This window comes from Urocitellus parryii, chromosome 1 (genome assembly GCF_045843805.1).
Source record: "Urocitellus parryii isolate mUroPar1 chromosome 1, mUroPar1.hap1, whole genome shotgun sequence".
NCBI lineage: Eukaryota > Metazoa > Chordata > Mammalia > Rodentia > Sciuridae > Urocitellus > Urocitellus parryii.
Window position 1 is genome coordinate 43,739,263 of NC_135531.1, and position 12,755 is coordinate 43,752,017.

The 12,755-nt window shown below is 40.5% G+C and overlaps 1 protein-coding gene across 1 annotated transcript in view; it reads right to left on the minus strand.

Annotated features, from left to right (window-relative positions):
* The window catches only part of Ankrd55 (ankyrin repeat domain 55), a 73,054-nt gene that overhangs the window by 38,673 nt on the left and 21,626 nt on the right, over positions 1-12,755 (minus strand). Inside the window, exon 5 of the mRNA XM_026385952.2 lies at positions 5,170-5,298. Within this exon, the coding sequence (XP_026241737.2) occupies positions 5,170-5,298 (129 nt within the window). The remainder of the gene's footprint in view (positions 1-5,169; positions 5,299-12,755) is intronic.

Genomic DNA, 12,755 nt, shown 5'->3' on the forward strand with positions numbered 1-12,755 from the left:
TAAAACTGGAGCTAAGGAGCTGTGGTTATTAAAGAGATTATAGCCCGTAAAGAAATACTAAGTATTTTACTCAAAAACAATGGCTTGAGGGAATCTCAGAAATTGGCAATACCAAATCTACTCAGGCTCAAGGGTGTAAAAGTAAAAATTCCTTTGAGAAAGACCATGGGGGTACCATGGAAAGAGGGAGTGGTGCAAGGATTTGTTTCCTTATGCTTAGTCACCCGGCACTCAGAGGTTGCTGCAGTTGTGGCCCCAGGATGCTCAGATACTGCTCAGGATGGCACAAGACCTTGGCTTGTGAAATCACATGATGTAGGTTCTATAGAAATTCAGGAATCCTAAAGTCATGGGGTCATGGAGGTTTCCACCGAGGTTTCAAAGGAAAGCATGAGAGGCAGGAAAAGTGGAGCAGAGTTGACGTTCCATCTCTTTCCTACTGGGACCTTGACCTGAACAGTGAGGATAGAAAGGAGGGGAGAGACTTGAGAGGAGGTAGAATTGAGAGGTTTTGATAACCAACTGGATGTGAAGAATAATCTCTGCCAATAACCCCTGTGAGGGCAACGTGTAAAGATGTACGAAGGAAGCCTAAGATGCAGTAGAGACCCCCGAAATTAAGAGATGCCAGTAACATGGAATGTCTACCATAGAAAGCTGCAGGAATTGAACAGAGACAGGCCAAGAAAGAGGCCATATGCGCTAAAGTCAGCAAGGCCACAGGGGTGAGCTACCCTTTTGAGGTAACAATGCCATGTGCTCCAGATGCCAGATGTGGAACTACAAGACTTATTTCCTCTGTGGAATTTTGTTCTTGCTTTGATTCCATCCCTTCTTTTATGCTGCTGTTTCTCCTGGTGGAAAGGAAATGTTTAGTCTGTGCCATAATGTAACTTGCTTTTGATCTTGACTCACGGTTGAAGAGTTTGTTTTGAATCTCAGATGAGATTTTGGACTTTAACTTTTGGCTAATGCTGAAACTATTAATACTTTGGGACCGCTTAGAAATTTACTAAATGTATTTTGCATTGTGAGATGGGCATGAGTTTTGGGAGTATAGGGGCAAAATATTAGGGTTTAGATATGAGGTGATCCCCAAAGCTCATGCATGAGGCAATGCAAGAATGTTTACAAGTGAAATGATTAGATTATGAGAGCTGTCACCCAATCAGTAGATTAATCCACTGAAACAGATTAACTGCTGGTAACTGTAGGCAGGTAGGGTGTGACTGGAAGAAGCAGGTTACTGGGGACGTGCCTTTGGGTTAATATTTTTTCTCAGGTGAGTGGAGTCCTCTCTCTACTTCCTGTTGCTATGTCTTGAGCTGCTTTCCTCTGCCATGCCCTCTACCTTAATGTTCTGCCTCACCTCACCTCAGATGGTGGAGTTGGCCCACCATCGACTGAACCTCTGAAACTGTGAGTCAAATTAATCCCCTAAAATAAAAATAAAAAATCTTCATAGCCAATCCCTCCTTTCCATGCTCTTTAGGCCCATATGACCTAATGGCAACCTGCTCATATTTTATGTGCTAATAGTCTCTTCATGATGCTCTCCTCAATGATCCACATCTGAGTGTTCCATTTCTTTCCTACTGGGACCTTGACCTGAACAGTGAGGATAGAAAGGAGGGGAGAAAGTTGAGAGGAGGTAGAATTGAGAGGTTTTTTTTGTTTTTTTTTTTTTTTTTTAAATAAGAGAGAGTGAGAGAGGGGAGAGAGAGAGAGAGAGAGAGAGAGAGAGAGAGAGAGAGAGAGAGAATTTTTTTATTATTTATTTTTTAGTTCTCGGCGGACACAACATCTTTGTTGGTATGTGGTGCTGAGGATCGAACCCGGGCCGCACGCATGCCAGGCGAGCGCGCTACCGCTTGAGCCACATCCCCAGCCCCAATTGAGAGGTTTTGATAACCAACTGGATGTGAAGGGTGATAAGGAAATGGTATTCATATATTCATATATAGTATATAGAGGTCTTCAGCTTGGGCTACTGGGAGGATGAAGATGTGTGATAGGAAGGTAGGATTAAAGATTCATTTTGAGATGCTCAGGAGAGCTGGAAATGTGGGTCTCTGGTTAGGAGAGGTCATAGCTGGAGTTATTGTCTGAGACTCTTCAGAATTGTAGGGTAGTTGATGCCACAGGAGCTGATAAGCTCTCCTAGGAACAGTGGGAGAGGAACTCAGGAATAAACTTATGTCTAGTTAAGGAATGAAAGGGAGATGAGGCAGGGAGATACCAGGCTAGACTCCTGATAAGTTGGTGTCATCATAGGTAGATAAGGGACATGTCCCTAAGGAACTAGATGCCATTTGGGGTGATTGTCATGGGGAGGATGTAATCCCGGACATTGTTAGTCCAGGTACAGTCAAGCAGTGGCATCTTCTCAGCAGTTAGGGGAGTGAGAAAGACAGTGATGGGCCTCTTGAAGGGGATCACCAGCTACCAAGGGACCTAAGACATGGGAGCAAGAAGTCTAACCAGCATATTTCTGAACCTGATGTTTCAATCATTTACTGCTTTGGTTAACTGGGCTAAATACAAAGGCTTTACTATTTCAAAGTACTATAGCTTTAAATGGGATCTCATTATATAGTTCAATAGAAAAACAGGAAGTTCATCAAAAGGAATAAGTGACAATGGGAAATAGAATCATTCATGTGGAAAAACTTTAAGGAGTACAATGCTGTCCTGTGTTATAAATGAACAAGAAGTCTAAAGAAAGTGAGTGTAATCATGATTTCATCTGACATTTGGAATTACCCTTTGTCTTTGCAATGTAAAGAGCAGAACGAATGCTTCTGAATTTTACTGCTAACCACAGAGAAGGGAGCAAAGGGGGCGGAGCAAAGCCATGATCCTTAACCTTTCAGGGATAGTCACTGATTCTCACTGAGTAACTGAAAAAAAAAAAAAAGAAGTGGACTCCTTCCTCATTAAAATGAATGCAAACATACTCACACAACTACACATACGATATTGCATACAATTGTGGAAGTACAAAAAGGTACCTGTCTTGTTAATAATTTTACCACCAGTGCCAGAAACACAGTAGATGCTCAAGAAATATTTATTAAGTGATTGAATAAATAAATGAGGGTGGTATTACATTTATACAATCATGGACAAAATGTAAACATCATGGTTAGAAGTGGATAAGGTATTAATTTGATTCATTTATCATAGTCGTTCTCAACCCTAGCTATACATTATAATTTTCTGAGGAGAGAGCTCTAAAAAATATTGATGCCTGAGCTCTCCCTCAGAACAACTGAATGAGAATCTTAAAATATTTGGGTCCTGAGCACCAGTCTTGTTTAAAAGCTCTTCAGATGACTTCTAATGAAAGTAGCAAGTTGAAAGATGTATCATTAAGTAGAGAGTTGGGATATGAAGGCATGGGTATGACAACCACAATTTTAGGGAGGAAATCAGGAATAAAATAATTAGCTCTTCCAATTCCATAGCACATTCCATATCACTTCCATATGCCTGGCTTCATTCATACCCCCCAAAGATACCTAGATAGTTAAGCCAAACAGGCATTAGTGACTCTCCTCAGATTAAACCCAAGTCTGTCAATACAAACTCATATCTTCTGAATTGAATATGCTGTCCTTTTAGTTTTGCAAAACTGGTTTTGAGAGGATCAGAACAGTGGTCCTATCCCCACAGAATCAGACTCAAAAGGTCTGGAGTTGGGGTCAGGGAATCTGTAATGTCACAAGTACTGTTAGTGATTTCCTTGCAAGGCCAGGTCTAGGACAGCAGCTCTAAATTGGGGCTGGAGGAGAGGTAGGGAGAGGTTGTCAGTCAGAATTACCTGGGGGAAATTTTCCAAAAGGCACATACATCCCAGAACTATGGAATCAGAATGCAGAGGTATTGAGGCTGACGATACAGAAAATGCTTGATCCTGATGCCACTTTCACCTTAGCTGAGAACCAACATCATGGGGCACTTTTTTGAGAGTCAGCCAGGTTCTGGGGCCACTGCTACAGTGGTGGCCTGTGATTAGCTAGACGCCAGCTCTGGGGACCCTGGGCACAGACTGGCAGGGAGGGCGGGCCTGGGGGGTGATTAGATACTGAAAGTATGTGGGAGGGTGCTTAAGGCAGGTGGAAATGACAAAAACAAGTCTTGCTCACTTTGCAATTTAGCCTGAGGTTGGCTCTGGTACAGAGTAACTGAAGCCAAGTTTGGAGGGACAAAAACAGCAGTTTCCAAATCACTTCTGTTTCCCCTTAACCAGGCACATGTGTCAGTCCTGAAAGTCCCAGGTGCCAACCTCTGCTGCGCTTGGCACATGAAAACAATGAGTGAAACCAGAGTCAGGACCGCAGAAACGACTCTCACAAGGATGCTGGCAGCAGTTTTGAAAGGGTGCTTTTACTGGGTCAATGGAAACAACACCAGGGACGTCTGTGTTTACGCATCCAGAGACAGAGTGGTCTCACACGTCTGTTAAAGGAAGCATAGGACTGCGCTCTGTGCTCCTTGAAGGAGGGAACAGATAACTTCTTGATTAATTTATTACACCAGGTAATCATTCCCCTTGAAAATGGAAGGCACTGCTGTACACATTAGCTGCCATTCTTTCCCTCATTCTCTTTTACCCTCTTTGGACTCAAGACTTTGCAGGTCTACTCTGATTTCTGTCATTTTACATTTGGTTCTGTGTTTTGGCATTGACCCCCTTCTATGATCAAGGGCCACTATTTTCACGGCTCAGAACAGAGTTTAGGATCACCTGCAATGAGTCCTCTGTGCAGGACTCTAATAGAAGAAAGAGAGTCGGAGTCATGATTCAAAGACACTGAAGGGGTTGTCCCAGTAATCCTTTGAAGGTTACTGTTAAGCCAGCAGCAAGCACTGAGATGAAGAAAGAGAGGGTGGTGTGTGTGTGTGTGTGTGTATGACGGGGCGGGGGGGGGGGACAGGCAGACAGACAGACAGCAAGGCAGAGGCTCTAAAGTGACAGATTTGTTGTTGCCCCTCTGGATTTAAAAGAAGCGGAGAAGGGCAGAGTGCATCCTACTTGCTCTGTCATATCCACACCAGGCCTTGTACCTGTGATAATTCCATCCTTCACATTCGACCTGCTTAAAAAATCTTTCATATTATTTTATACATATAAACTAGAGATGGGCCCACTGGTCAATCTCTCACCTGAACTGCCCAGTGGAGAGCTGTTTTGAAGTCCTTATCCACAAGGGTGGGGTCTGCCCCCTTCTTCAACAGCATTTGGGTGTGTTGAGGTCGGTTGTGGAAAGCTGCCCAGTGGAGTGGCGTCATTCCCTGCAAAACAACAGTCAGAGGGGCACAGATGAGCTCAGGCTCCCGGCAAGGAAACCGGGGCTCGTGCTTTCTCCCTGCACTGGGCAGTTGGGCTGGTTACTGCTCGTTCATTCATTGGTTAAATAATTCACCCAACAGATATTTGTTGAGCTTCTGTTTTTTTGCCAGGCAAATAGGTATTGAGGATACAAAAGTGAGTAAGATAAACAAGACCTTGCCCTCATGGGCATTGCACGGTGGTAAAGAAAGACAATAAATGCATGCAAACAAGCCAGAGGATCTTGTAGATTGGTAAATGCTCTTAAGTATGTGCACAAGGTTCTGTGTTAGAGAGTAAGCCAAGGGATCAGGCTTGTTCTAAATAGACTTACATAAAAAGAATTGGGGAGGAGAAGACATCCAGCACCAAGCCACAGAGGAAGAGAGTATGTTTAAGGAAGTCCCCTAAGACTGAATCATGCTAGAATGCAAACCCCCAGCACAAGGGCAGGGGTGTTTCTGACTGCTGTGTTTGCAGAGCCTAGAATAGAGACTGTGTGCATAGCTGTTGAATGAATGCATGCATGGAGTAGGAGACAGAATAAAACAAGATGAAGTTGGAGAGGGAGGCAGGGGCTGATTCTGGGAAATTTGGAGGGTAGATACTGATGCTGTATAAACCATTTGGATTTAATTCTAAATTCAATGGAAAGACAGTGGAGGATATAGCAGATGTTGGTATGATCCTATTTATTCTGTTGCAAAGAAACTGTGGAAGCTGGGAGAGTCAATCTGGTGAACCTCAGCTTCTTTCAGAATTTCATATAGTTAAGGAATAACTTAATAGTAATGAGTTTATGCTGGAAAATTGTGGCCCCCAAAACTGGTATGATTTGGAAGTATACTCTGAAAGATAGCCACTTCTCCTTGCCCACACTTCTCTATTACATAAAATGCATCCAAAATGAATTGGGAATAAGATGTCTTTAAAGGAGGCAAAGGGCATGAACACCTTTAAAGGTCTCTCTCTCTCTCTATCTCTTTTTTTTTTTCCTTATAGTCATCCCTGCAGATACGAGACATTGCCTTGGCCTTCTTTGCTCCATCCAGTATAAGCTGAGTGGAGAAGAAAGACCTTGCCTAGTTAGGAATGCAGTAATAACAGTCCAGAGTTAGTACTTATTGACCCAGAGACCTTTCTGAGTTCTTTTATATATAATCTTACTTAATCCTCCAAACCACCTCTCTGTTGTGTTGAGGTCTACTCTGTGTTCACCAAATTCTATTTCTTCTTCCAAGGCATATAGTCAGACTACATTGCAAAGTTCCTGCAGACAGGTGTAGTCGTCAGGTGACTGAGTCCTGATTATTCAAATATAGACAGAAGGGAGGAAAAACCCTACAGCCTGGCCCAGAAGAGAGACCATGTATTCCTCTCTAGCTTCTCTCTTTATTCATCCAACAACTGAATTCAGAGAAAAGACAAGGTTCTAGAGGATGATGGAACTATGTAACTGAAAAATCTGAGTCCTGACTGATGAGGGCAAACGGGTCCATCCTGCCAACTAGTTTTGGACCATAATGTAGGCAAGAAATAAGTTTTTCTTGGGTCAGGCCACTGAGATTTTGGGTTGCTATTGCAGACAGTCAACTCTGACAGGTGCAATTGTCCTCATTTTATAGAAGAGGAAACTGAACTCTAAAGAAGTTCCCAAGTCTGCGAGTCGGCACGGAACTGAATGTAGGGTTTGAGGTTTGTGGGGCCCTAGGATTAGAATGCTAAATCCCCTCAACTAGTTCCATATTTTAATCCTTAAAGGTTTCAAGTTTCAAATGTCATATAATACTGAGCCTCTAGAGATATTCTTGAGGCTTTTTCAAAAAATTGGTTCCTTGTGGAAAAGAATGCTGTGGAAAGTCTTGCTTTTATTCCAACAGCTGAAGTTTTACTTGGGGAATGCTGAGTAGCTCAGTGCATTTTAATAGGTCCTCTTCATTTTCAACTGGGCCCATTGGAATTTAAACTTGAGAGCATCAGATTTTTTATTTTTATTTTGCATGGCTCACTCCTTTCTCAGTTCTAACTTCCATTTGCTTCAGAGTCATTGGATTCATCACTAAGTGCCAACAATATTCAGGACTAAAGACTGAGTCAATTTTCAAGTCATGAGATCTGGGCCCTTGTCCGACTGTCTAAATCCCTAAAGTCTAGAATAGTGGCAGGCACATTGTAGAAGCTGTAAATACTACTTATTAAATGGATGAATAACTTCTCACTATTAGTGATTGGATTTCTTGCTTGTATAAAATTTGGCTTTGCGTTTTTGTAATCATACACTCCGAGAAAAAAGGCAAAACATGACCTCTCCTTTACAGCAAATGAATTAATCAAATATGATCATTGATACCAACTTATCAGTTGATAGTAGAATTTTTTTGACAAGTAATCTTGTCCTTTGTCCTGCTGTCAAAGATGAGATAGACAGCAATGACTATATTCAGAAACACGACTCAGGGATGTGAGAATTCAGTAAGAAAATGTAGTTGTGAATTAAATTGTAATTATGTAGTCACCTAAACACAATTGCCAGACTTTTCAGAGTTATTCTCTTAAAGCAACAACAAAACTCCTTCAAATACCAATTTTCTTGCATGTTTTGGTAAAGGAATGGGATGACAAAACTATTGCTATTTTTGATACACCCACGTGGTGCCAAGAACTTCATATCTTCATATCAATTCTATCTCATTGAATCTTTCCAATGATCCTATATAAAGGTGAGTATTTTTAGACCCATTTCACATATTAGGAAATTGAAACAGTAACTAACCTGCTTAAGGCCCTGATCAAGTACAGAGTAGGTCTGGGATTCAAATTCAGGGTTCTCCGACTCTGGAGAAAAATGCTCTTTCTACACCTTACCCTGATATTCTTTGGAAATAAGCTCAGGTGCTGGAAAATTCTTTTCTTTGTGATTTTGAATCAGGAGCTGAATTCCAGTGCCTTTAGAAATGAATGACAGTCCTTTAAATGGCCCCACATTGAGACTTGAATTACTTTACTACTTCTCTAAATGCTATCACAATATAAACAATTTGTGAACATTCACCCAAGAGAAATTTCCTGCTGTTGCCTATTTTTTTTTCAGTTGAGTAATGAGAAATAAAAATAAATCCTCTTAGAGTTAATAATATGAAAACCAAAACTTTCAAAATCAGCTCATGGGCAGCGGTTGGTATTGCACAACACTCTTTCTTTAGGAACAGTTTCCTACAACTGCCTCCTTCTCCTTTCTTCAGCTTCTATTGATGCTATAGGCATTGTAGTTGTTGACCATTTTCAAGGTGGACTTCAGGCTTGGTGACTGGTGTCATCAGTCAGCAATGACAGAAATCACAATGAAGCTCTGACACAGGTAAAGGCAGATGTTGTGGTGTATTCACCCTGGAATGTCCCTGGCACTGAGCATACACTAGGTGTTCAAGAAATGTTCACTAGAAATAACTAGTGAATTGCACATTATCAAGGTTTCTTGAACATATGGGAGAACAAAATCAGTCTGTTGGATGCGAGAAAGACAGCCCCCTGTATTTAAACTGTGGAGACCTTTCCTACTAGCTCCCTAGAGTTTCACTAGAGACTCAGTTGGACCTTGAAAGCAACTAGGAGTTGAAAATCTAGGAGTCACTTGCAGATGTGTTGCAACAACACCCAGATGGCCTTGGGACTTTGACAGCAAAGTCCCATTTCTTTTAAAAAATAAAAAGCATTGGCTCAGAGTGAAGCATAATTCTCATTCAGTTATGAATATAACATTTTGAAGGGAAGTGCTAAACTTCAGTTGACTTAGGATCTGTTTTTAGATCGCTGAGAAGACTAATTGCACCTTGTAACTGTTGGGTGCACAGTAAGGTTGCTCTGGAACAGTGCTCTTGCTCAAATGAGTGATTCTGTGCCCCAAGCCTGAGCCACTACAATTTCAGTTATGAGCTTACAAGTTCTATCAGCTTCTCAGAATATTCACCCCCCCCCTCCGCAAACCACCACAACTTTTCTATTTTCTGAGTCAGAAATCTGATTTAATGTGTAGCAGGTTTCATGTTTCAGAACTACGCTTTAACCCAACTCCAGCCAGCCCCAAAAGGCACAGAGAAACTTTGCTAGGCTTGGGTGTCGGGTACCCACCTGTCTTGGTGCACCAGGGGACAGAATTATAGCAGGTGGCTGAGGGTTCAGCAAAACCATTCCACATCCTCTGAAGGATCTAGAATTTCACAACCGTGTTGGTTCTGGTTGACATAAAAAATTCATATACTAATAATCCCCTAGCCACTGATGACCATTCCCCACAAAAATTATAGAAAACCTTCCTTAGAAAAGTGGAATGAATGATGTAAATTTAAAAGTGCATCAATTATACTTATTAAAATAAATTTGTGCTTTAGAATATATCTATTTGGTACTGGAATTGAATCCAGGGACCCTCAACCACAGAGCCACATCCCCAGTCCTGCCCTTTACTTTGTACATTATTTAGAGACAGGGTCTCATTGAGTTGCTCAGGACCTTGCTAAATTCCTAAGTCTGACTTTGAACTCAGGATCCTCCTGCCTCAGCCTATTGAGCTACTGGGATTAAAGATGTGTGCCACTGTGCCTGGCTATGCTTTAAAACATTTTAATGACTCTATTTTAGTATAAGTGATTTTTGTGATCCTATATATTTCTTTAATGTAATTTTAGACCGTTTCTGAAGAATATCAGAGACTGGGTCCCTAGGCTTCAACAACACATGACAGTTTGCAGGACATTTTTTTCAAAGACCATAAATAATATAAAATCTTGGGGATGGGGTTGTGGCTCAGTGGTAGAGCGGTTACCTAGCACATGTGAGGCACTGGGTTCAATCCTAAGCATCACATAAAAAAGAAATAACAATATTGTGTCCACCTACAACTAAAAAATAAATATTTTTAAAAATGACATAAAATCTTATTTGGGGGGAGTCGATTTTGGAAATAACTAACATTATTTGATCTGGAGTCAGGTCTGGTAGATAAAATGGGTAATTAAGTTGAGTCAATAAAACAAAAGGAGAAAGGGTCATAAAACAAAATAACATGGATTTTTCTTGAATTTAATCCCAGGATTAAATCTATCTATCTATTTATCTATCCATCCATCCACATATATATAAATGTATAATATTTTTTGAGTCTCACCATGTGTAAGTTACCAAACTAGATTCTAGGGATACAAAGATGGGAAATCAGTGGTCTGCCTCTAGATATTCATGGGGTTGGGGCGGGGGAGAGCGGGAAATCCTAAGTCATACTGACCTTATTCTACTTTTTAAAAGAGACATTCAGTTTTAGGATAAAAATTTGGGTGCATTTAAAAACATTTGCTTTATTATTTTACCTTTTGCTAACTGTAAAGTGAGAAGATTTTTAGAGTCAGGGTCTCTTTCTCCTGATTTTGCCTTTGGAGCACAAAATGTCTGCTTGTGATTATATCTTAGGAATGTAGTAAATGGAACTGGTACTAAGATTATGTCCAAAAGCTCACATCTGGTTTTGCAACTTGGACTTATTTTCTCAGAGTGCTGTTGTAATTGAAGTTGGGATTGTCAGGCTGCTCATAAAAATTTACTAACAGAAGAATGTGCATGGAATCAACAATATATTATAAATACTATGTATAATGGCACTTCTCTAGATAAATGCATTCAAAGTTCTAACTCAGATGCTAACAGCTCGGAGTCACTTTAGTTTTTTTTTCTCCCTCTGTCACCCAGTATTAGGGCTTGAATTCAGGGCTGCTCATACACTAGGCAAGTGCTCTACCACTGACTTATGTTCCCAACTCTTAGAGCCACTCTTGATGCTGTACTCTTCCTGTCAAAGCTAAAATAAGAGCAGAGGAGGTTAGGCTTCAGTTGTTTAGAGATTTGCTAACTGTAGCTGCAACAGGCCAGCGTCTGTGTCAATGATTCTCATGAGGTCCTGATGAGAACAAAAGTACAAAGGACAATCTGACCCATCCCACCTTTCCTACAGTGTTAAACTCTGCATTGTGGTTGGATAGCATGTAAAGAAGTCACTTCACAATTAAGCAATGTGGTTAATGAAACAAGAAAAGCAAACAGATCATCGGAACAGAATAAAGCGTTCGGAAAGGAAAGCACAAATTTTTTAAAAATCTTGTAACAAACTAAAAGAAAATTTAGCATTTACTGTAATTAAGTTCTCAGGAGTAGGGAAGGCATTCTTTAAGAAGACACCAAGAGCAAAAGCAGTAACAGAAAAAAATGATCATTTTGATTACATCATATTTTAAAATTTCTCTAGAAGAAAAGACTATGAACAGTTCCAAAGTAAGGAACAGACTGTGAAAAAATATTTTAAACTCAACTGTAGGCAAAGGATTACTATTTTGATTATAAAATAAAACTCCTGTGAATCTATAAGAAAATGAAGAATAATCCAATAGGTTCATTGACAAAGGATGTGAACAGGCAAGTCTGAAAAGAAAATATAAAACAGACAATTATACCAATGAAATGAGGTGCAAACTCATTAACCAGGATGGTGCAAGTAAACAAGAAAATCCAGTGATGAACTGAAAAGGGTACTGCTTGTGGAACTATCAACTGATGCAGCTATGTGGGGGAATAACTAGGCAGCGTGTAATAAAATAGAAACGTACACTCTCTGCTACCTGACGATTCTAGAGAAATACTTTCATAAGGTACTCAAGGAGATGTCTAATAGTGTTTATGATGGTGAAAAATGGGAGACAACCTCAATATTCATTCACAGGGGAATGGCTAAACAGAAGCATTTTGTAGTATGGACCACCGCAAAACCATTAAAAGGCTCTACCTATTAACATGGATGGAGTTCTAAGACCTTCTTTTTTGGGGGGAGGTACCAGGGATTGAACTCAGGGCACTTGGCCACTGAGCCACATCTTCAGCCCTTTTTTGCATTTTATTTAGAGACAGAATCTCACTGAGTTGCTTAGCGCCTTGCCATTGCTGAGGCTGGCTTTGAACTTGCAATCCTCATGTCTCAATCTCACGACTTAGATATATTCTTTTTATTTATTTATTTCTTAGTTATAGTTGGACATAATATCTTTATTTAGTTATTTTTATGTGGTGCTGAGGATCGAACCCAGGGCCTCACACTTGCTAGGCGAGTGATCTACCGCTGAGCCATAACCCCAGCCCCTAGATATATTCTTAAGTTAAAAAAAAATCAAGGTTGTAGAACAACAGAGAGTGTGATACCTTTTATGCGATACTCCATTGTTTCTGTAAATATATATAAAAGATTGGGAAAGAGATATCAGACAGTGCCTACCAGAGGGCAAAGGTGGCAGGTAGAAGTAATCAAGGACTTTCTAGCATTACTGGTAATAATATTTAAATTTTTAAAAAGCAAGGGTGGGTATGGAAAAAAAAATAGTCATTG